The 25396-nt window shown below is 35.8% G+C and overlaps 2 protein-coding genes and 1 long non-coding RNA gene across 3 annotated transcripts; 2 read left to right on the plus strand and 1 right to left on the minus strand.

Moving 5' to 3' along the window:
* Positions 1 to 506: 506 nt before the first annotated feature.
* Positions 507 to 3116, minus strand: LOC130591647 (uncharacterized). Its single transcript, XR_008969628.1, has 3 exons — positions 2643 to 3116; positions 2046 to 2103; positions 507 to 787 (listed from the first exon to the last, which is right to left on the minus strand). It is a non-coding gene; the product is annotated as an uncharacterized LOC130591647 (long non-coding RNA).
* Positions 3117 to 7873: 4757 nt separating this feature from the next.
* Positions 7874 to 15200, plus strand: LOC104894265 (E3 ubiquitin-protein ligase SIS3). The gene is made up of 10 exons (XM_010680449.4): positions 7874 to 8214; positions 8321 to 8359; positions 8584 to 8650; positions 8772 to 8845; positions 10583 to 10721; positions 10802 to 10894; positions 11018 to 11086; positions 12035 to 12154; positions 13148 to 13261; positions 14390 to 15200. Exons 1-10 carry the CDS (start codon positions 8186 to 8188, stop codon positions 14798 to 14800), a joined length of 1155 nt encoding a protein of 384 aa, XP_010678751.1. The 5' UTR covers positions 7874 to 8185; the 3' UTR covers positions 14801 to 15200.
* A 736-nt stretch (positions 15201 to 15936) lies between these two features.
* On the plus strand, positions 15937 to 25084 carry LOC104894266 (protein EXECUTER 2, chloroplastic). Its single transcript, XM_010680450.4, has 11 exons — positions 15937 to 16408; positions 18252 to 18368; positions 18458 to 18523; positions 21683 to 21789; positions 21890 to 21971; positions 22466 to 23155; positions 23408 to 23534; positions 23621 to 23790; positions 24118 to 24192; positions 24312 to 24404; positions 24521 to 25084. Exons 1-11 carry the CDS (start codon positions 16061 to 16063, stop codon positions 24620 to 24622), a joined length of 1977 nt encoding a protein of 658 aa, XP_010678752.3. The 5' UTR covers positions 15937 to 16060; the 3' UTR covers positions 24623 to 25084.
* The last annotated feature ends 312 nt before the right edge of the window (positions 25085 to 25396 follow it).

The following is a 25396-nucleotide window of genomic DNA, read 5'->3' on the forward strand; positions in this document are numbered from 1 at the left end:
TCAAAAATCGCTTATTGACCCTCAATATAGGTCAAAAATACTAAGCAAATGCCACGCTGACATTTAATTCGCAATCTCCTTTCTAAGGAACTTTTATACTAACTCTCTTACTAGAGTAGTAGATTAAAGCAAAACTAGCACTTTTCGTAGTCATACTACACCTTTAGTCCAAACTGGACTCCATGCAAGTAGAAAATGCTAACCACGTTGCAATCAAACACTTAGTCACATAAAACACATCAAAAGTGCTACTAGAACTTAGAGCACTTACTAATCTAAGACACATAAAGACTTAGTGGCTAATGCGACGCAATGTACATATGCATATGCAATTCCCTTCCCTTTTTGCAATTCGACTTTGAAATACTTTTAAGTTCGAAAACTTTTGTAAAATAAGGTAATATAAACCTTGGAGCTCTGATAACCACTTTGTAACACCCCCACGACTCCTCCTTTTATAAACTAGGAGAAATTGCGGGAGTTGTTATGCCACGCATGATAATACGTAAGGCTAATCAGATAATACAGCGGAAGTCTTTTAAAATAAACTGAAAATACTTTAATACAACGGAAATAAGAAAGTATGTAAATGAATTACAAACTCCGAGACTATCCCATACTAGTCCCATATCAAAAGTCAAACCTTGACCCCATTGGTCAAGTAAAGTCAAATATAAAATTCAAGATAACTTAAATAAGAAAGTACTCGTGTACTAAAACTCCCATCCGGATGCTTATGATTTCCATGCACATCAAGAACTTGTACCTGCAACTTCTTCTCTAAACTCTGCTCACCAAATGGATCATCACAGGGTTGTTGAGGAAAAACAACAACCAAAAGAAACAAAGAAACACATACATCAGCAACGCTGAGTACATAACACAACTAACTAATGCGAATAATAATGCATGCAATCCTCAATCACTTCGGCTTGCTCTTCTTACGACTCTACATGCGACAAGCATATAACTGAACTTACTAAATACTTTCTTTTATTATTATTTGGCAATGAACGGGCACCGTCCTCCTCTTGGAGTCATACGGGCTACTATTTCTTGTGTAAGAGATCCCACACCTCTTACTAAAGTTCCATGAACTTTAAATAACTTGACTCGAGAATTTTAAGCTTGTTAGTAATGAACGAGGGTGAGAGTGAGCCTCTAGACTCAACATCTCAGAGGTAAAGAATACGAGTGACACCTAGTCCACTCAAAGATCTTGAAAATTGGAATTCCATAAACTTGCTCGATAAAATAAAAGCATTAACATCGTCATGCTAAGCTATATGCAGGAGTATAGTTTCACACTAACTCCCCCCTTATGTTCAATACTCATGGGGGATCCATCCCAAGAGTTTTATTGCCAAAGCCCATTATGTGAGACACAATCACAATAATACATCTAGCAAATAAATCAATTTCTTATCTTTCTTTAACAAGTGAATGCAACAAACACCATAATTAACTCAATTCTAAATTCTTTGAGACCTTGCTCATCTTATTACTTTAATGACTCCATGAGTCCTTTTTCTTACTTTCTTAAGGATCCATGATCCAATCAATTGAGTCATTGCTCAATGATTCAACTACTTGTGAGTCCTTGCTCAATAACTTTAACTAGTGAGACCTTGCTCAATAACTTGAAACTTGTGAGACCTTGCTCAACAAAATATAACTTCTCATGAGACCTTGCTCAATAAAATCTAAACTTCTAATGAGACCATGCTCAATAAAATATAAACTTCTAATGAGACCATGCTCAATAAAATATATAACCTCAAATGAGACCATGCTCAATAAAATATTCATAGGCAAGTCAAACTTCAAGAGTAACTTTAATAACTTTAATCATGCTCAAAAGCAATAATCATCAATCACATGCTTTTCAAATATAGGAATAACTCAAAAGTTCCATTCCTAATCTCCTTTCTAAGTTCTCAACATATACTCAAACAATTTCAAGGCATAAGCCTCTCCTTACTCCTCATGCTCAATAAAATATATATCCTTTGAAACTACTAAAGTCAAGGTCAAAGTGTATGTACCTTGATTACACAAAAATTAACAGTCAAAAGTTTGACTGGCTTTAATTATTCTTGAAACCTACCAACAATAAAGTACTATCAATTAGTACTTTCCAACAACAATTCAAAGCTACTTAATAATTAAAATCAGCATTTTAAATATACTAATAAAGCTGATTTTTCTTACAAATGCTTTAAAAACTATTTTTAAAGTCATAACTTGAAAACCTTTACTAGTAGGCAAAACCCACTATAAACTAGTACTTAAAACTTCATAAAAATAATTATTTAACAACTTAATTGCTGCTGTAATTAACTTAAAATAATAACAGAAATTTTTTTTTTTTTTTTTACAAGTGGTTCAAAAACCACAAATCTGAAAAACTAACCCAACCGGCGCCACCACAAGCACCACCCGCACCACCACTGACGCGACGGTGGCAGCGGCTCTCGTGCCCAGTCGCCGGTCACCTACTGCTGGCCGGCAGTGGCCGCTTCTCCGACGGAGCTCGCCGGCGAACCACCACCGTGGTGGCCGGAATTCGCCAACAAAGAGAGGGGCGAGAAGAGAGAGAAAAATATGGAAGAAACCCCAAAAATTTCAGAAAAAATCATTACCTCTTTGCTTCCCTTTGATATTTGCAAGATCTTCCTACAATTTTTAAAAACAAAAACTAGATTAGAACTTTAATCTTTGAAGAAATTACTTGTAGAAAACTTACTTGAGGAAGAACAAAGGTTTGAGAGAAAAAGGAACTTCTTACTCCTTTTTGAAGAAAGTGGCTAGTGAAAAAAAGATGGGAAACTTTAGGTTTTCCCCCTTTTTATAGTAGTAGTCAATTTGGGTAAAAGACGAAAATGCCCTTACTCATCAAATTGCCAAAATACATTTGATGATCAATTTCCAAAATAATCTTCCTACTAATATTAATAAAATACTTTCTTGAAAATACTAAAATACTTCTTTGTGGAAATACTCAAATACTATTTTGGTAAAATGACCAAAATACCCTTCTGCTCTTAAATACCGAAATTAAATAGCTTTAATAATTAACAATGATTAAAACTATTTAATTTAATATCTTAAAAATATGGGGGATTACAACCAAGTTTACACCATAGGTGGCGACATTGAGAAGATTTCGTTAAGAAGAGTCTGTTAAGAAGTGGAGTAGACGTCTATTCCATAGGTGGCGACATTGAGAAGAGCCCGTTAAGAAGTGGAGTAGACGTCCGCTCAGAGGCGGTTCTAGGCATGTGCGGGGTGGGCGACCGCACCGAGCCTCCAAATAAAAAGGCCTCAAATAGTATTTTTATTATATTGTTGATTTATTATACAAAGTAGATTAAAATGGACTAGTGGTAATGAAAGGACCTCAATGCATCAGGTCACAGGTTTTAATCTCATTAACCTATTTTTTAAGGGCCTAATTTATTATTTTCATTCTTTTAATTCACACGATAACCGAGGCATCTTTCCTCCTTACTTCGATATGTACAAAGCTTCTTCCACATTCAGTCATTCACAATGTTCATCCAGTTCCCAAAATTTTCTCATCCAAAGACCCAATTCAAATTACACAATTATCCAAAGAAGTTCAAAGTTTCATTAAATTCTCATCTCAACAATATTACACAATTTATTGCTAAAATACAATTTTTATTTTTACAAAATTAAATAGCCCCTTTTCAAGAGAAGTTGAAGGGATGAACTGATAATTTGGGTTAATAAAATAGCTGTTCTTTTATATATATAACAAATTATGATCGAGGGCCCAATATTTAGATATTGCACGGGGCCTCGTTAAGTCTAGCTACACCCCTGCGTCCGCTAGTGAATAGCTGCAAGGAAGCAAACAATCATGAATTAAATCATACTAGGGTTTAACTTAACCATAGATAAAAGAAACTACTCTATCATGAGATAAATAATGAAATCTAAAACTATAAAAGAAAACATAATTAAAGAAATCAATGAAAGAAACTAATGAAACTCATAAATTAATGAAAAAGAATGAAACTAGGGTTTACACTAAAAACTAGAGAGAAAAAGAGGAGAGAAAACTAAAACCTAAAGAAATAACGTGAGAGGGAGTGAGGAGAAAAAGAATGAAAACCTATCTATATATATATATATATATTCAATGACCTAATATGACTTGGAAAGTAATTTACAAGATAAGGAAAGTCTTAAATAAATCATTAATAGGCGGATTAGTGATCCGCGCGTACGCGTGGCAGATTCCAGCAGAAACAGTGCAATCTTCCGAAAGGCAGAACTCCTTGACTAGAAATCTCCTCGGGGCGTGCCACCTATCGTTGGAAAGATCTTCAAGTCTGGTTTTCAAATCTGGTGGAATTACTCGATTATAAGGATCACATCAAAAGTTATGATCAGAAGAATAGACATGACTTTTTTTCATATTTCTTCTAATGATTTCCCGCTTCGTTTTTGCTCAAACTCGTACTATGACATATCCGTACGATCCTTATGCATTGTAACTTCTTTCCAAGTGCTCCTAATACTTAAGCTTTGCTAATCATACTCCAAATAAGTCTTCAATGCCTGAAATTCATCAAAAACAAGAAAACATACCGAATAGGAATAGAAAAGCATAACTTAAGAATATAATGCAACAATGAAACTAAATATGAAACTAAATGCTCTAAAATGCAACCTAAATGCATCTAAAAACTATATATATAAATGACTTATCAGAAGCAAACATAAATTACCCTGGGGGGCGCAAGGAAACCCCCTTAGACGCTCAAGTCAGTATTGCATTCAACTAGGGTTTAGAGAGAGAGAGAGAAAAAATTAGTGTTGAGAGAATTTATCCATTGAATAGTACCACTTGGCTATTTATAGAAGTTCTATTCCTCTGACAGGGTGTATAATCTATTTACACGTGTATGACTATGATATGCCTCACATAATGGAAGTTTCTCTATGTTGTCTCATTTGACGGCTGCCAACAGTGTTTTCGGACAATGTTGTTGGACCGATCTCAAGCATTGTCGGTGATGTTTCTTGGGTCACGTCCGGGTATAAGGTTTGCAGACTCCGTGACAGGGCCACTACCATACTTGGGCTATACCTATACAAGTGGGTTTGTGTGATTTCTTAAATTGCATGGTTATAACTTGTAATTTATAATTACTAGCATTTTTTGCACGGTATGCGTGCATGTCATATTAACGTTTTTTTCTCAATTAGTTATTCATAAGCTTTACAAAAAAAATGATTCAAACAGATATTTATAATTACTTTAAATTTTTAAATATGTTTTTTCTTGAATCAATATTTCGTTGGTTTTTTTTAGGCTTTTTCTCATTATTAACCAAATATATTATTGAGAGAAGAAATATAAAGCAGAAAAAAGATTGTGCTCAAATAAGGTGGAAGAATTTGCGTATGAGGTTCAATTGGAGGATATTAATAAAGGGAAAAGTTTAATTAATATAATATACATTACCGGATAATAGTCAATATTTAGGTTTTAAAATATTAACAATATAATTATTGATATGAAATTCAAGTCTTCATTGTTTCTTTTGATTGTGTTAATCAAGTTATATTATCAACTTAATTTTTATCGGAGTCTTTGACACATATGTAAGAAGAGGAAATCATTCTCCTTAATTTAATATTAATTAAAATATCAAATTCAATTATATTGTTAATTTGTTCAATATATATATATATATATATATATATATATATGCTATGTCAGAAGAAGAAAAGATTATTTAATATGTATGAAAATTTAAATTCATTAAGGATATATCAGATTTAAATTCATTAGGTTTATGCATCATATGGTATGTCTCCCAATTACATAAAGCCACCTCCTATTGATGATGGAACTCCATACGGGAGTGAGGAAGTTGTGCTTATAAGAGTTACACAACTCATGTCTATTCTACAGACTCAATACTCTGGATATACCGTCATGACAACTTAACAATTTTACAAGTTGGTTTAACGAGACTTGACCTCTGAAAATATTATATACATTACGTTCAGTATCCACATCAAATGTTATTAAGAACAATTTTCTTGCTTTTTTATGCTACTTTTGTTAATTTTATCACCTCAATTTTTTCAGGCATAATAATTTTTCATAAAGCAACAGGAGGTAAAATTTGCAGATACAAATACTATATACATACAAAAAAAACCCACATCAAATGTATATAAGTGATTTAATCCACCTAATTATAGGTGAATTTTTTTTTATCTTTCTACACATTATTGTACATGCTTGGAGAAATGTTAATCTAGATGTAAAATATTGTTGGCAAAATTGATTCTAATAATCCAATCTTTGAGTCGTTCGTTCAAATTAATTCCACCTTTTGATTATCTTTTAATAATCTAACCTTTTATCACTATCCGCTCATATTGAACCGTGACCTGTTAAATCAGGTTGTGACCAGCATAATGGGTTTCTTCCTTACACTAATAAAAATAAAAAAGCAATGAATGTTTCTAAGAAACAATAAATAGGAACATATATCTATACAAAGATTTGAACCTATGACCTCTTACTATTATAGCATGACACAATTACCATCTCAACCAACTTTTTTAATCATGATTTAAGTGTCGACATTATTATATTTGTACCTTTTAAATGTTGAGTTAAACTTAATATATTTTAGTGAAAATGCAAATAAATGCATATCAAGTTCGGAAACATAATACTAACTCGGCGCAACGCCCGGGCCCAAGTACTAGTTCCTAATAAAAATTACGGTTTTTTCACCAGATCCCCCGAGTTTTCACGAAATTCACCGGGTACCCTCGCACTTTTGAAAATACACCTAGTACCCCCAGTTTCAACATAATACACCCAAATTCCCTTAATGACTAACGACGTTAACCCGCCGTTAGTCTTAATCCTAATTAGCCTGAATTAACCTAACTAAATCCTAATTAGCCTTAATTAACCTAACTAAATCCTAATTTCTAACCGTACCCTAACCCTAACCCATAACCCATAACACTAAACCCTAACCCTCCCACCCTCTCAGCAGCCCCCTCCCGCCACCCCTTCCCCCACTGTCCTAACAGTACCCCTCTCCCATCCCAGCAGCCCCCCCCACCCAACAGCCCCCCAACCCCCCAACCCCGCGCAACCCCTACCTCTCCCCCCACCCCGAACGCAACACCCCCGTTGATTTCCTCACTCCTCCTTCCACCCCTGTCGATTTTCGCACCCTCCCCCCAACCCAGTCAATTTCCGCACCCAAACCCCCACCCTCGTTGATATTCGTGAAGTGGAACAACCCATAAGCCCATGCAAGCCCAGTATTCGATGGAGGTGGGAGGTTTGTGTACGGAAATCGATTAGGGTGGGATGAGGGAAAGAAAATCAACGGTGGTGGGGGAGGGGTGGGAAAATCGATGGGGGTGTTGCGGGGGTGGGGAAAACGACGAGGGTGCTAGGGTGGGGGAGGGACAGGGGTTAGGGAGGGGGGCTGCTGTGCGGTGGTGGGAGGGGGTGGTGGGAGGGTGGGAGGGGGTTGGGGGTTAGGGTTATGGTTAGAGTTCAGGGTTAAGAGTTAAGGGTTAGGATTAGGGTTAAGATTTAAAATAGAAAATTAGGATTACCGTCGTTAGTCACCAAGGATGGGGTGTATTATGTTGAAATTGAGGGGTACTTTGTGTTTTTTCAAAAGTGTGAGGGTACCTCATGAATTTTGTGAAAACTCGGGATATTTGGTGAAAAAACCGTTAAAAATAAGAATAGTTTTGTAAAATTTGGGTAGCGAGTGAAGATATGAGTAATTATGGGGGATAATTAGGAATCCATAGATAGGAAAAAAGAAGTTGTGTAATCCATCCTTAAACAATAACTTTTTCTTTCAATCTTCACCAATCTTTTTCACTCTCCAGTAGTCAGCAGCTGTCTGTTCAACATTTCTCTCTCTTACTTTCCCAAAATATACTGCCATTTCTTCTCTTTCATCACTGTTTTACACTTTGCCGTGAACGTCTCAACCTGAGTTCAAATCCTGCTGCAATTCGATTCTTTTTCTCGATTCGCACAACTCTTTCATCACCAATTGCGTTAAATTTCTGCAAATATGCTATTCAATTCACTCTAAAAAAAAGCTTCAATTTAGGGTTTCGAACTTCCTTACTTCACGCTTTAATGGCGATCAGAGGCGTAGATTTTAAATGGTTCCGCTCTTTTTTTTTTTTTTTTTTTTTATAATATCGACGTGTTTTCGATTTCTGTTAATTTGAGTGTGATTTTGAAGAATTGTTCGGTTTTGGTTTGTTGCAGGTATGATGGATTTTTCTTGTCGATGCTCGCCACTAGTGTGTATCCTTTTGCGCTACAATTTTAGTGATTTTCTTTGGGATTTTGACTACTTTAGCTTGAATTGAGTTTGAATTCTTAAATGGAGCGTTTTTTTGATGATCTTTAATGTGAAATTGAGTTTTGGTTTATAATCTATAGTTAAAACAGTGTCATTTTATGGTTTTTAAGTGATTTATATTGGTGTTGAGTATTCGAGAAGTGCTCTTTGACAAGATTGATTTCAGAATTATAGTAGCAATCAACTGGAAGCGTTACCATCTTTGTACATACCCTTTGCACATATGGATAGTGGTGGGTTTTTTTATTTGATTACCCTCGTTTTGTGGAGATATTCGATTCGGTCTTCATTGATTTTGGTTCAACTAGGGTGAATGTGCTTTGATTATGTAATGTGCGTGTTTTTTACGGGCAGGTTGACTACACCACTGTGTTCGTGTTTCGACTTTTGATGTTTGTGGACAATGGGCTCTCGGCTGGAATGGGATTGTAAGCTTTCCCCTTGTTTTTGTTTCTGTTTAACTAATTGCTGTATTATTTGCTTCTGAAATGGCGAAATTGTTAGCATTTGTTTTGGACAAATGTTGTGAAGGACCTAATTTGTCAACAGGAATGTGTATCAAGTATCAATAACAAGGTGACAAACCACTAATTTAGTGTATTGAAGAACAAATGATGAAATACAATGAGTAGGAAGGACCACGTTCATATAACTTTGTTGTTTGTAGTATGAAGTGCACATCATTGAGTATGTGGCTGATCGAAACTTTCCAAAATATCTAAAAGATGAGGGAGAATAAATAAAGGACAAGCAACCCATATAAGTAGAGAGTTTTGGGGTGGCCGAGAACGATTACAAATATAAGATAACTTCTGCTCTTATTGATCTCCTAGTAGTCGATTGTTAAGTTGTTGAGAGGATCTTGCCATTGCTTGAGAGTCTCTTCCCGATTTACTTCCTGATTTTGTGGAATCTCCCATGTTAATTGCTTAAATCTTGTTGTACAAGGAATGATTTTAATCACATTGTCTTAGCTTCAGATGAAATTGTATCTCAGCATTTGATGGTTTGAGGACTCTTTGAAGTTTGAACTTTTGCATGTCATTGATTCTTGCTACCCTTTTGGTGGGATATGCTCATAATTGTTGATGAGGGGTCTTTCTTCTACATTTCAACATCATATTCTTGTTATGACTACTTGATCATTTGAGGGAAGTTGAAGTCCTCTTTGATGGTGCTATGTCAACAATTTTTCCCTCATTTCTAAACCTATAAAACTGCTCACATCATGAATCATGATGAGATTAAATTATCCCAAACAACATACTTGGTAACAATATACGATTTTATAGTGGTTTAGTAGTGCTATTATGTGTAGTATAACCGGGGAATTTTATTTGTTCGTTCTTTTTGATAGGAAGGCGTTGTTTTACTCTTTTCGTGCCAGAAAGATCTGAATATTTGTTGGGACACGTAGTTTAAGGTGATAAGTTGTAGTGTAGTTATTAAATGCTATTTTATTAAAAAATAGATGTGATAGGAGTTGGTGGGCACTTCTATTGGAAGAGAGAGAAAGTTGGATAACTTTTTATTGATAAAGGTAGATTGTGGTGGGTCAAAGATCTCTAATAGAAATAATATAGTGGGACCATGTCAAAAAATGGGAGTGATCAAACTAATCTCGGATAAACGTAAAAGACAAGTATTCAAACTTTTATGGGATGGAGGGAGTACTATATGAAGACTAAAGTAGTAATTGCCTAATTGGTATGCAAAAGCTGCTTCTTGGATCCTCTTGTTCATCAAATACCTTTAGGAATTGTGGAAGACTTCTATTTGTCCCCCCTCTGTGATTACTAAGGCTATGTTCTCGTCACCTTATTCCTCAAACTTATAACTTAATCTTGTCAGACAGATCTTACCTTCTTTTTTCAATTTTTCTATTTACTTAAAACAAAATATCTTCAATTCCATATTAGAAAAAAATTATGAAATTAGATATATGAAAAGTACACGACGAGACAATTCCAACAAGATCGTGTATGAAGATGTTTCTTTTTCTTCTTAAAATTAGTGTTAAAACAAAGTCAAAATATAATTAAAACACTAGACCCAAAAGATTCACACCAGAACATACCAGATCTTATATGATTTATTCTTTATTTAATCCACATCCCAAAGTTTTAATGATAATTGCTCATTGCTTGATTGTATGAATATTTTAGGGACTTTGGCTGGCAGCAGAGATATGCTGGCTTTTGTGGTAGAGTAGCAGTTCTCTCGATCCTCTCTCTGTTAATCTATCCTTTTCTTTGGGGATGGACTGTCATTGGCACCTTGTGGTTCAATAAATCCAGAGACTGTGTACGTTATTTTACCAAATTTCTTGTGCTTTTCATGCAATCTCTAAACTATTCTAAGTTCTGGTCTTCTTATTTGTGCAGTTGCCTGAACAGGGTCAAAAATGGGGTTTCTTGATATGGTTGATATTTAGCTATTCAGGACTTTGTTGCATTGCTTTCTTTTGTGTTGGGAAGGTGTGTCTCCAGGCATTATATCTTCTGGAGTTTTATTACACTGCTATTTTAGCTTTTCTACTTTTTTTTAATGTGGCTGTTCGTTCTTTTACTTTCCTACTGATTCTGTTTTCCTGTGAACAGTGGTTGACACGAAGGCAAGCTCACATGCTACGAGCTCATCAGGGAGGAGTTCCTGTTTCAGAGTATAGGGTAATCATTTCTGCCTGTTCAATATCCTCTCCGAAGCAGAATATGTGTTCTCTTGTAGATTCTATGGGTAATGTTGTTTGTTAGTAATTTATATTTTGTTACAATTTGCTTTCTTCGCCTTTTGGGGAACATTGGTGATGGGATCTCCTTACAGAGGAGAAGACAATCTTTGCAAAATCCAGGATTAACCATGCTTATGCTATGACCTAGTTTCACCAGTTGAGTCGATCATGATGTTGGATGACTTAGTTGAGTAAGGTGGGCCAATTCCTAAAGATGCAAACTTGTCTTCATTGAATGAAAGGAGCTCATTTCCCCTAATTTGTTGTTTGAATATAAACTACTTAGCATGAGCTGTAACCAATCAACTTTAGATGAGCCTTTTCCCCAATATCTTAGAGTTGGTTCTTTATCTGATGTTGGTTATCATTGCGTATTTGCGTAAAACCAGTAAAATGCGTTATTCTCTTCAACTAATCTTTAATGAACTTTTTTACCTTTGACCAAAAAAAAAATTTTTTTTTACCAAGTATAACTATTTTTGGCTAAGAATGAGCGATGAAACAGAATTATGCCAATCTGAAATGATCTTTTACAAACAAATTATTCTCGCAACTAATATCTATGTTAGTTTTATCATCATCATTATGTTTTTTAGTAGGTTTTTCATTTGTATGATAAAAAAGACAATTGCATTTTTTTACTGTTTAAAAACGATTCTCATAAGTTAAAACTAATTTTTACTCATTAGAATTGATACTTGCTAATTAAAATTGATTTTTACTGATAATGATTGATTTTAATCTGAAGTTAAAATTGATTTTTACTGATAATGATTGTAATAAAAAAGACAATTGCTTGTTCTTGTTACGTCTCAAATTATGTATTTTTTGCTGCCTGCATTGTGTCTGGTGGGAAGGCTTATCAAAAAGCATTTCTATTTGTCAGGTGTTAGTTGACATGATTCGTATACCTGATTGGGCATTTGAAGCTGCTGGACAAGAGATGAGAGGCATGGGCCAAGATGCTGCTGCATACCATCCTGGGCTTTACTTGACTACAGCTCAGGTATTAGTCATTTCCCTTCTCCTTTATAGGCCTTGAGCATAGTGAGTGACAACTCAAATACTCCCTCCATTCCTTATTGATATTCCTAATTGGAATCTTGACATATCTGGAATAGTATAGAATATTTAAAAAAAATTCTCAAAATATAAGAAAAAACAGTCATGTGGGTCTTATTTGATTCTTCTCTATTAGCAGTTTGATTATATCAAATTTTAATAGTTTTTACATATACGTAATTACAGATATTTATAGTCAAAGATGTGGCAAATATGCAAGTCAAACTAGGAACATCAATAAGGAATGGAGGGAATATCAAATGATGTAAAGTATTTAAAAAGACAACTATTTGCTCGAACTAACTTAAGGTTCTCTATAGGATGGCTACTTGGTTATCGTTTACCAGCAAAATACTTTGCATATTATGATTTTGCTTGTTGCAGATATTGTTATCTGTCTTTATTTATATTATATAGCCTGAAGATGATTACTAGTGAATCTTCACCAAGAGTCAGGTCTGAATGCAAAGTGGAAGTCCAATGCAAAATTTTGAAAATCGACTCATTGCCCATACTTTGAGGCGATATACAAATACATTTTTTTTATTAGGGAAGGAAATTGATTCCCTCACATGATTAGAATTAATCTAACTCATCCTTGCGGATGATAGAATAAAAAAAATAAAATAATATAAATCAAGCCACACTTACAGAGAAGGATAAGTATGTCTGTTGTTGGTCATCAACTCTCTTTTTCGACCCAAAACAACCTATATAGCTAGGTCCACAATTCATCCAAAATTCAGACTTTGGATGGGATAGCAAACACATGCTCGTAAACTTATTCTTGTTTCTCTCCTTTCTGATCTTTCCTTTTTTCTTATACTAATAGGGGATAATGGTGAGAAATAATTTCACCTTTGAGTATTATTTTAAGTGAATAGAGCCATGAGTTTTTTTTTGTAATACCTTTGTATATATTTTATTTTACATACAGAGGGAAGCAGTGGAAGCTCTCATTCAAGAACTACCGAAGTTCAGGTTGAAGGCTGTTCCAACTGATTGCAGTGAATGCCCCATCTGCTTGGAGGAGTTCCGTGTTGGAAATGAGGTAAGTATATATCTCCAAAACAAGATATTGTTTTATTATCTACCTGTTCACTGTTTGGAAAGCAATTTATTAGAGCATTTGTAACAATTGTGTCTTTTCGGCTTTCCCACTTGCTAATTTGGAACTACTATTAGATTCCAATAAAACCCTATTGTGCTTTGCCAACCCACATTAACGAGATTTTTACAACATTAACAATATAAGTTACTAAGGTTCTGGTGGCTTCAGGATCTGGAGGAAACCCACCTCAAGTTTTGCAGATTCATGTTTCTGGTTAATTAATAAAGATTTGTGTAACGCCAATTAAATTATGTACAAACTAGTGAACTACTGGCAAAGTGGCAATTGGGGAAACCAATCTCAGATATCTTCGAGCCAAACAAATAGCAAAGAGAGTATCTATTCTGCATTGTCTTACAGAAATTCAATAGATTCATGTCATACCATTCCAACCACAAACATTCATACCAGATCACAAAGCTAGTTAAGCTTCAAATTAGACTAAATCAGACCAGAGAGCTTCAGATCAGACCAAATCTTATGAAATTCAGATTTTGTCTTCTCCTTGGCCTTCTTCATCTTCCCTTACTAGACCAAATCTTATGATATTTAAATTGAAACACCTTATATCAGGTGAAGAGAACATAGCCATTAGTTGCTTGTTGTAAATGTTACTACTTACTACCTTTGAGTGTAGCCTTTTAGCATATTGGGATATCCCAGAGCTATGTCTAGTAGTCTCCATACTATATTTAGTATGTTCTTTCTCTCTACTTCTCAAAATTTGGAATTTATACCAACCCACTTCCCCCGGCCTTTCTGTCCCTCAACAGCCATGCCCTAAAACAATGTTAGATGTTGACTTGGCTATGGGACAGAGGGATTTACAGCGCTAGCTATATTAAACTCTGATGGGTTTGTTCGAAAGGATATCAACATGATGGATGATTACTTGATTAGGCTTCAATATGGACTAGAGAGGTTAATGTAGTTTATTTTATTAGGCAATATCAGATAAAGCAATGTTTTAATGGTCAAACTTGATGTATTGCTCTTACTTTTTACATGGTTAATTGGTTATATATCATATGATGTAGTTATTTGACCTAACCAAAATTTGTCAAGCAGGTTCGTGGCTTACCTTGTGCTCACAACTTCCATGTTGAGTGCATAGATCAGTGGCTCCGGCTAAATGTCAAATGTCCTCGGTGTCGCTGCTCTGTCTTCCCAAATCTTGACCTCAGTGCCATATCCAATCTCCGCGCCGACTCAGAACAGGAACGACCCTCATCTACAATGGTGACCACAGCTCAATATGTAAGAGCCCAGACGCCAAGCCAAAGTTATCGGCTAAGGTTACAGGGTTTGCTTCGTCCTATACGGACAGAGAATGCAGGGTCTGGTAATGAATCAGAAAATGCCTTGGAAGTTGCTGAAAATGGAGGGTTGCATATAAATCCCGGCCCTTCCCGTGTAAACCCCTCACCCTATTATGCCGAGCATGATGCTGCTGCACCGTCTTCAGCCCCTGCTCACTAGGGCATTCTGGATACCTTAGAATTTTTGGCACTTCATCTTAACTGCAAATGTTCGGAACTAGTAGAGGAGAAGATTGAATTGTAGCAGCTTCTGAGGGTACAGTCTGGGTCTAGCAGTGCGATGTGAAGGATCTCACTTTTGGACTGAGGAATTTGAAAGTGCAAAAGCGCACTTATACATGTATTAATTGAATGAATTGTATATATGCTAACCAGCTTTCTTGACCTGGATAACTGAAAGTTATTCAGGTTCTTTAGCTATGCCTGCGCGGCTGCGCCTTCTACACATAAAGAGGTGACAGTGACAATGCATTTGCCCTGTGATTTTGTGGCTTGTATGATGGGAATGTTATGCCTTTCTTATGTGAAATATATGAATAGCAAACAATTTAAATGAAGTATCTAGCAAGGCGTAAAGTTACTAATAATTTTGGAGTCTTTTCATTTGGTTTAGTCAGCCAATCCTATTTTTTAAAGAAGATCAGAAGAGGCCAGAGGGTGAGCTCACAATCAGAGTTCAAAAAAGATTCAATAGACTAGATTCAGTTCACTCCTAATTTCTAAAAAAATCTCCCTTGGACTAATATTCACTTAGCTAAATAAGCAATATGAATGATACGAGACCCAAAGCAACATTTACAAAAAAATTCCACCTTTTAAAAAAAGATCTGTTGGACTGTCCTCATATAAAATTTCGAGTCTCGACCCAAAACAACATTACAAAAAATTTCCACCTTTAATAGAAAAATCTATTAGACTGCCCTTATGTAGGAATTAGTCAATTAGGATCTCCACGGCTCCACCCAAAGGCTCATTATAGATTAGACATTTTCCTTACATTTCAAGCAAATTAACCTAATTTTTAGTAGGTTAAAATTTAACTAACTAATTTTTTTTTGTCAAATACTAATACCCATTCGAAACCCTTAAAATATTCCAACATCCATTTAAAAAGCATATTTTTTTAATGGTATCAATTTATATTTCCTTTTCCAACCAAACATTCTACTATTTAACAAAATTTCAAATCACTAATTGTAATTCTCCATTTGTCACTTTATAATTTGCCACAACATGCCAACAATTACACCCCTTGATTCTATAGTCTATACCTCTATCTATCCACACATGTAGAAACAAGAGGCTTGAAGCCCACTAACTCTCCCCCAATTCCACTGATTTTGACGACTCCATCACTCATCTATCTCTCTCTCTCTCTCTCATCGAACCCACAAACACAAAGCTTGAGGAGAGAGAAAAAATGGCGGTGACGAGCCCTTGGGGGATGGGGCGCGCAATCCCAGTTCCCCAAACTTCATCTTCTCCTTCTTCTTACACTTGTTTTCTCAAGAAGAAACAGTTGCAAATTCATGATAATAGTACCACCCATAATAGTGTTTATTTTAGACAATTATTGGGTCATCACAAAATTTACAATTATACAAGTTCCAGATTATGTTACCGTTGTAGTAGCAGCAATAGTGATAATAATTATCCCACTATTAGTAATAATTGTAGTATCAATAGCAGTAATGAATGGGATTGGAATCGGTGGACTCGCCATTTTTCTGAAATTGAACAAGCTGAGAGTTATTCCTCTGTTCTCAAGGTACTTAATTTTTTACTGCTTTTTCTTTCTTTTATGTCTATTTGTTGGTTGAAATTCTGGATTTTTGGTGGAAATTTGAGTAATGGAAAGTTGGGTTTTTTTTTTCTGGGGTTTCTGGTTTTTGATCATATATGAATTTGGTTGATTTAATGCGTTTGTTATGTTTATTTTGTTGGTTTATGTTTCGAGATTTTATGGGATTGGTTTTGTTGAATGGGAAATCAGTATATCAATTTTATATGGGTGTTTTTGGTGAAGTGTTTGAAGTTTTGAACTGATTGCTCATTTGCTGATTTGGTAATTTTGGTAAGGGTATTTGAACTAATTGCCCAATTTCAAAATTGGGTGTCTTTTAGTAAGGATTTGTTAATTGATTGCTTACTTGTTAGTAGTATGAAGTTATGTTATGATTTGTGTTTGAGAAAAGCTTTCGCATTCCGATTGAAATAGAGAAAAAGAATGGAATGTTCTTTAGCTGGTTGCTTGGTTCAATGTAATAATAAGCCGGTCTTGTTTGCAAGTGGTGTTGCATCATGTCAATATTTATTGTACGCAATGAAGTTGTGTGTGCTCTTCAGCACAAGACGCATACCACATTATTGAATCAAAATAATTCTTTGAAAGTATCCTATCATATGGTTGTAGAAAACTTAAAGCCATTGGCTGAGGAAAATCCATGTGAGAAGGGACTGTATGATAGAGTTTGTGAGAGTAATTGGAGATACCTCTCTCGTTTTTCATGACAAGACTACTAACTTGACTGTACTATGATTTACTGTCACTAGACACAATTTAAGTTTCATTAACTAGGTAAGGGTTGTCGTTGTTCCTGTAATAAAGAACTTTATTTGCACCTGTATTATGCATGGAGTGTCTTTTAAGGTTCATGGGTCTTCATCTCTCCTTACACAAGCTCTCCTTTGAGCTTTTCCCTCTACTTTGTTGAACTATTCATTATGGCTTCCACTCAAGATAAAGTTTGTAAAGCTTTTTTAAATGACAAGAACAAGAAAATTAAATATAAACCAAGGTGGTCTCGCCAGTATTAGGGGTTTAAGAAGGCCAACCTTAGAAAATATTTTGTATTTTTCCTAATACTTTGTTGATATAGTAATGGTGGCTTCCACTAAAGATAAACATTGCAGAGCTTCTCTTAAGAACAAGAAATAGCCAAATAGATTAGATCCAGGATGGCCTAATCACTATTAGGGGGTCTAGGAAGGCCAAGATGTGCTCACCCTTTTGCCTAATTAGCCAAGATTAAGTAGTGTTCGAAGATCCTTGTTTTACAGCAGCATTATTCATCTACGAGACAGGGAAAAAGTGGAAATCATCATAGTCCTTGTCTTGCTATTAGCAGATACCACTTTAGCAGATTTGATCAAAAGACCGCAGCATTTGATATACTTTTTTAGTTAATCTGTTAAATATTTGGATACTAAAATCGCAGATAAGGACATGGATATATATTGCTTTAAATAGTAGATAGCATTAAATAAATAATAGACATTCTAAGGGGTGGTTGTGTTCGGGATTTTCTAGAAAATCCCTTCAAATACTCTTAAGTGTATTAAGGAGTATATCTCTCCAATCTACTTTACTAAACACAGAATAGTAGATTAACTAGTCAAATCTGTTATTCGAGTCTGGTCTACACTTTTTTCTATAATTCACTCTTTACTGAACACCCTCTAGTATTTGTTCTTTAGGTTGGTGATGAACAAGAAACTATGCTTGAGAAACTAATCACAAGTCTTGCAGTTATTTTTTGTGGAAAAAAAAATTATGGATTGGTTTTTAAAGAAATGCACCAAGTAACTCATCTCTAAATTTTCTATTGCAGTTTCAGCTTGAGGAAGCAGTTGAAAATGAGGATTTTAAAGAAGCTGCAAAGTTGAAGTCTGCTATTGTAGAAGCTACTTCAAAGGATACTGTAGCTGAGATAATGTCTGAGTTGAAGGTAAATGTTTGCTTACCTCTGTAATCCTTGAGGTTGAAACACATGCGGATCTTTTTTCATTTGACCAAAATTCTTGTTATTGGCTGCAGAAAGCAATTGCTGAAGAGCGTTATCATGATGCTTCAAAGCTGTCTAAAAGTACAGGAAGTGGTTTGGTAATTTTCTCAGTTTCCTATGGGTCTCTCGTTCTTTGGTTCTCTGTACATGATGCTAGATATTCTTAAACGTGTCTCAAATTTCTATTGAACAACTAGAAAGTTCTTTTGGAGGAGAAGTTAATTTGGTGCTCAGTAATCTTTTCTTGGACTTGATTTGGTAAGTTGATATCCTTTTGTGGGCTTCTACCATAAACTTGGTAGACCAAGACAATTAGTTTTCATATTTTCTTTGTTCAGTTGGTGGGATTGAGTCTGGGGACAGAATTTGGATATAGAAGCTTGGTGGCTTGTTGCAAGGTTTTTAGGTTACATTGTGACACGAGGTGCTGAAGGTGAAATGGCTGGAGCTGAGGACATACTATATGCTTTTCTGTTAAGCAGTATTAGTAATTTACAGTTTACTATAGTTTTTGTTATTTCTTGTCTTTCGTGATTTGGGATGGCAATCTTTAAATGATCTTAAATTATCAAATGAGGCATTAATCAAACATGTACTGATGGTAAACTAACAATTATTTCCGGAGTTTTAGACTTTTAGTAGGCTTTTTACTTTGCTAGGTTGGACTGCTACTCAAACTTGGCTCAAGATCACTGAAAGACTTGGGCATGCTACTCTGTCTTCGATAATTCAGCACAACTATTCTAACTAAGATTGATTTGCTTAACTCAAGCCAACTAGCTCCATTGGAGCCCATTTATAACCTGGAATCGTACTTCGAAAATGCGGTTTTGGTCACGATCAAGGTAACTGTCACAGTGATGTGGGAACGGGGATGATGTGGCTGTCGTACCGCCAAATATCGGCTCACACCATGAGATATCCCTTGAATCCACCTAAATTGCGGTTTCTTTTACACTGTTACGATGCGGGTAGTACCAGTTTGGTAGATTTGAAAACCTTTATGGTACGGGCAATACCATGCGGCCTTGTTTTGAAACCATGCCTGGAATTTCACCTGGTAATTACACGTAGAATATGAATAGGCTATTTAATTGGCATTTGACTGCTACTCAAATTTGGCCCAAGATCAATATAGAGTTTGGCGATTCTATTTTCTCTTAACTTTTCCAACGAACAACTACTTGAACCAAGATTAATTTAATTTACTTAAGCCAAGTAGCTTAATTGAGGCTCACTTAATCTAGTGCCCCTCTAGCTCAATATGTTACAGGCCACAAAGTCTCAGTTTTCGTTGTATATATAAAGAGGAGTAAAATGAAGGACGGGCTTGCCTCATCTATCTGGTGGAATGTCAAGCTACTCTAGCCATGTCTATGAACTAGAATAATTTTCCATCACCAATTGTGCTATGAACTAGATCTAGTGGTTAAATTATTTTGTTTGTGTATTGATTTCTAATGTGGCTCTATGCCTGCATATAGGAGACGGATGTTTATGTGGCTATATTTCTGATATATATGGAACAAAATAAGCTTGTAAAAATAGCTAATGAAGTATATATATTTCTTGCTGTTACTGAGGGAGCCTTCTATGGTTTGTGTATGCTTCCTTTCACAGATGGCAATTGTGCCATACTGTCTCCAGTCCCCACAATATTTCTTATCTTTGTTGGCTGCTCCAGATCTCCAGAGTCCAGACTGTCTATTTATGATTTTAGAATATTGATGATTGTCTTGAAGAGGGTCTTCCTTCTCCCTCTTTCTTTTTTGCCTCCTGTTTTGCTTTTGGTTCCGGGGGTTAGGTGAGGAGGAAGGTTAAGAAGCGACCTTAATCAATGTATTTTCTGGAACTTCTGGTTGCTGATGATTTGTGCAATGAAGGGCATTTGGCTGTTCTGATTGTTGGAAGATTATCTTGACTTGAAATGCGGGTTGGTAATGGATACAAGCTATATTATTGGGCGATCAATGGTAGAAGCTATCAGGACCACTACCATGATAGCTCGGAACCCTTTGTCACGAGCATTGGTTTTGACGTTGTGGTATAGCCTGTAATACTGGGTTGTAAACATGTGCTGCAAAGATTTAAAAAGCCATCCTGGCTACTTTCTTTGATCTGCTTGTCATACCATATTTGCACTCTAAAGTTTGATTCAACAGATCCTATTATGAGTCGTTATTTTCAGTTGTGAATGTTAGATTGCTTCTGACGCATGCAATTTTTTGTGATTGAATTCCATTATAGGGTTAGATAAGCACCAATAAACAATCTGAGTGTACCAAAATCAAATAATTTAAAACAAGAGCAAGTAAGGAGCCCGTACAATGAAGCCGTCTTCAATTGCTCTCTGTTCTTCTTTGTTCTCCTGATTTCCTCATTATGACTAACTACCTCTCTGCTCTCCTCCAACTTATCCCCCACGCATAATTTGTTTCCTTAAACCTTATCTAGTCTTAAGCAGTTCAGTAACACAGCTCCAGTTCATTTCTTCTTCTCTATGTCTGATCGGAAGTAACTTTGTTTGTACGCATAATCTTTTGATCAGAATAGGGCTGAGTTCATGAATGATGATCATAAGTGAGGTCTCCCAATTCAATTGGTTATTGATTTGGTTTATTGGTTTTTTTATTTTTTGTGTACCAGTGGTTTATTGGTCTTTGCTAGGGGTGAGAAATTGACGAACACTTACTATATATAGGTGGAATTGGAAATGATTGGTTTCCTTCTACATAATCTAGCTCCATGACCTACTACAATGTTTTCAGTGTAAATGGATATGGAAACTATGTAATAAAAATATGGAGATTTGAAGGAGACTACTACATAAGTAGACTATTATACTCCCTCCGTCCCAATTTATTTGCTACATTTTGTCATTTAGGTGTGTCCCAATTTATTTGCTACATTTGCAAATATTTCCATATATAGTACATAGGTCCCACACTGTATTTACAAATTTGCGATCACTCCCTCCTTGGTTTTTGTAAATATTTCCATATATAGTACATAGGTCCCACAATTTACCTATTTGCTTTTTTGTTAATTCTTGTTCTGTCAGTGGTCCCCACTCCCTCCTTGGTCTTTGTGATAAAGCAAATGTAGCAAATAATTTGGGACGGAGGGAGTAGTATTTAAAGTTGTGGTATTAATTTCAACTCACTTTTTGGTGTTTTTATGTGGCATATTATATGTCAGCATTTAGTGATATTAAGATATTGAGGCTTTGCTTTTAACTCTGTTCTACATAATTACAGGTGGGTTGGTGGATCGGCAGTGCGAAGGATTCAGATGACCCATTTGGCCGACTTGTACGTATAACTCCTGGTGTTGGCAAGTTCATTGCCCGCACTTACACACCAAGGTAACGAGATATTATACTCTTCCATTGTGCTAGTGATCTATGAAGAAATGTGGAAAGCTTCCATCGTGACTAATAGCTTATGATTTTTACGTGATGACAGGCAGCTTGTAACTGCCTCTCCTGGAACCACTTTATTTGAAATATATGTTGTCAAAGACACTGATGGTACATATGCTATGCAGGTGCGTGTTTTATATTTATTTTTCACGTGCCAATAAGCTATCATTGTTAGGAAGTAGTTGAAAATCACAAGTTAGTCTAATAAGGCCCGCTTTGTTGCCTTTTTATCTTAATTTCTGATAAAGATGAACTTGATACTTGCTCCTACATGACTAATAATCGAAAATAGGACATAAAGTCGGAGAACTTCGCTTATTTAACCTAATTAATAGAAGAAATTTTCTTAAAAGAAGGATTAGAGGTATGTCCATCTTGAATGTTACAACTTTTTTGTTGGCTTGTTTATCTAGTTATGCATGCGTGATATAATATCCTACCACCTTTTTTTCTTTTATTTTGTTCTTTCTTTTTTAGGGGGTAGGGAGGGGGAGAGAGGTTTGCAGTATTAGCTTGAGTATCTAAATGAAGCAGTAAGTACTAATTTCAAAGAAGTAAAGCTGTCACTGTATCTGAACCCTTTAACTTGGGTATGGCTGAATAAATGTTGCTGTGGCAGGTCGTGCACTTGCAGAAATCCAAAAGTAGTTCAACAAGCTCTGCCAGTCTGCAACCAAAACCAACTAGAGAGTCATCGAATAGTGATTCTGAAAATTCGTCTGCAGTGGATGTTCAAATTAACAAAGATAAGGCTGAGAAACAGGAAGAGAAAATCTTGAACATTGAAGGGGCTACTGAGGAAGGGATAAAGAGTGTGATTAATTTTCTAAAAGATAAAATTCCAGGATTGAACGTGAAGGTCATGAACATTAGTGTAGGAGACCAAGTCGTGGAGGACAATGATGCTGTGCAGCAATTGACACAGGAAGATTCTGAGGAAGATGACGAAGATTCTGATGAGGAAGTTGATGACTTAGATGAGGTTGAAGGTGACACAGATGGGATTAGGATGGAAGGAGACAGCGACTCTAATGAAGACGGGAAAGATTTAGATATGAAGGTTTTTGTTGGTGGGATTATCCATAATGAGGATGATGTTTTATCAAAAGAGGAGTATATTCGCTTACCAGGTCAAATCGAGGACGCAGAGAAAGATTCTTTCATTTTGCATATTCCCGGTATTCGTGGAAATGAAGAAAGCATGGCTTCAAATGTCAAAGTAGCTGCTTTAGCAGCTCGAGGTGTTTCTGATCTCATGCCCTCTGATGTTGCCAAGGCATTTTTGGGTAGTGAGAAAATATCACCGAAGGTGAGCTGAAAAACTCATATGTTTATTATCATCACTTTGAAGTTTGAATCATCAGCTTTAATTTCCATTAAATTTTCTATTAAGATTTATTGTCCATAAGAATTGTTTTCCGTCAAACAAAACAATACCTAAACGTCGAAAAGGATAAACTTTTTTTTTGAAGGATAATGAGAAATGACTTAAAATCTGTCTGCCGTAAACTTACTCATGAAAAGATCTCGACTAAGAAATACACTGCTGTACCTGCATCAGATATCCAAAAATGTGCGTGAAATTGTTAAGCTTGCAGTCAGTCAAGCACAGAAGAAGAATAAACTTTCTGAATATACAAAATTCAATAGAATTCAGATTCCCAGAGGCAATTTGGATCCTTTTGATGGTAAGTCTGCTATTTCTCACCCTTTGCAACATCACTCATTCTGTTCAGAGTAGCTTCTTCAGATACAAGTTCACGTTTGCTTGCAGGACTATACGTTGGTGCTTTCGGACCTTATGGAACTGAGATAGTTCAGTTAAGACGTAAATTTGGTCATTGGAATAGTGGGAATGAATTAGAAGGTTCCTCAGATGTGGAGTTTTTTGAATATGTTGAGGCTGTCAAGCTGACTGGAGATTTAAATGTTCCTGCTGGTCAGGTTTGTATATTTTTCAAAACTACACACTTTTTTTATAGGGTAATTATACAGAGTGACCCTGTACTTCAAGACTTTTTTCTTAGATGACCTTCACTTATTAGGCATTCTCTAAAATAATCCTAAATTTTGAATAATACTCTAGGAAATTGTTCAGTGGTAACCCTGGAGAGATCTTCTTGCTATGAAATAGGGTTATATTGAAAATTTGTCTAGGGTTATTTTCCTTTTTTATCTATAATTTGTTTTTCGGCGTGTTCTATGACTATGATTTTTGTTTTTGCGTCAACCATATGAATCCTCCTTATTGGTTATGTTTTGTTCTATTAGGTGACTTTTCGTGCTAAACTTGGGAGAGGGAGTCGCTTCTCCAATCGGAGCATGTATCCAGATGAACTGGGAGTGGTAACTGTTTCTTTAGTTTCATACTCTCTACCCTGCCGGTCCTCTTCATGAAAGAAAAAGTTCCATGCTTTAGACTATGCAAGGATTTTGTGCTCACATTAGAATTTACTTTCACTCAGGCAACCAGTTATAAAGGGCAAGGAAGGATTGCAGAATTCGGGTTCAAGAACCCCAAGTGGGTTGAGGGTGAACTTCTCCAACTCAATGGCAAGGTAATCATCTAAATGGTTTTTCTCATGAACATTGCTTTCAGAAAAACCGCAAGTGTTGATCATTTGTCCGATGTTCTCTTGGAGCATTTTTTTTCCTTACGCGGTTGATGATGCAGGGTGTGGGACCTTATTTCCGAGGAGCAGATCTCGGTTTTCTCTACATTGTCCCGGAGCAAAGTTTCCTGGTGCTTTTTAACCGGTTAAATCTACCAGAGTGACTGTTCAGCTGCCCACTTTTTTTTCTTCGTACTCTACACCCTTAGCTATTAGCATACATATAGAGAGACATGAAAAAGATGAAGGCTGGTTATGAGAGTGGCCTAGGCCGTGCACCTTTCAGTAGACAATATGAACAATTTTGCTACCAACTGCGCGGCGGCGCCCCTTGCTGCTGCTGCTCCCATTTTTCTGGACTCCTTCAGCACCATGTATTTGGTACTTGGCAACGCTGTAGTCTATATTTCTCCTGTATGTGCATAAATTATATTGCTTCCATTATTAGATGTGAAATTTTCGACTGATCCATAAATTAGCCAACTTTTGTTTTATTCTTTTCTCCTTTGGTAGTTTCAGAGATGTGTACTGAAACTTTCAGCTGCCTTGGGCATGTAATATAGTAGTATTGCTATCATAAATATGGCCCATTGGCTATTGTGAAATAAACATCTTTTATTTACTCATGCAAATTTCATATGATTAAGCCCTTTTTAATTTGTTTGCTCTCTGCCTGTTTACTTGTTAGGTGTAAGGTACGGCCTTGTTTTTTTGGACTTATTTTCAGTCCAGTTCGGCTCGGTTAATTTCAGTCCAGATTGGTTCGGTTAATTTTGCAATTCATTTTATTTCAGTTGAGTTCAGTTTTTTTCCGTTCAAAAGAATAGCAACTAAGTAGTACTCCATCTGGCTTTTAATGATCGTAATTGGATTTTCTTTCATGGAGGCATCATAGTAGCTATAATTCTCATTTGCTAAACACCGCCCTGAATTTTCCT

The sequence above is a fragment of the Beta vulgaris genome, chromosome 5 (assembly GCF_026745355.1).
Source record: "Beta vulgaris subsp. vulgaris cultivar EL10 chromosome 5, EL10.2, whole genome shotgun sequence".
Taxonomy (NCBI): Eukaryota; Viridiplantae; Streptophyta; class Magnoliopsida; order Caryophyllales; family Amaranthaceae; genus Beta; species Beta vulgaris.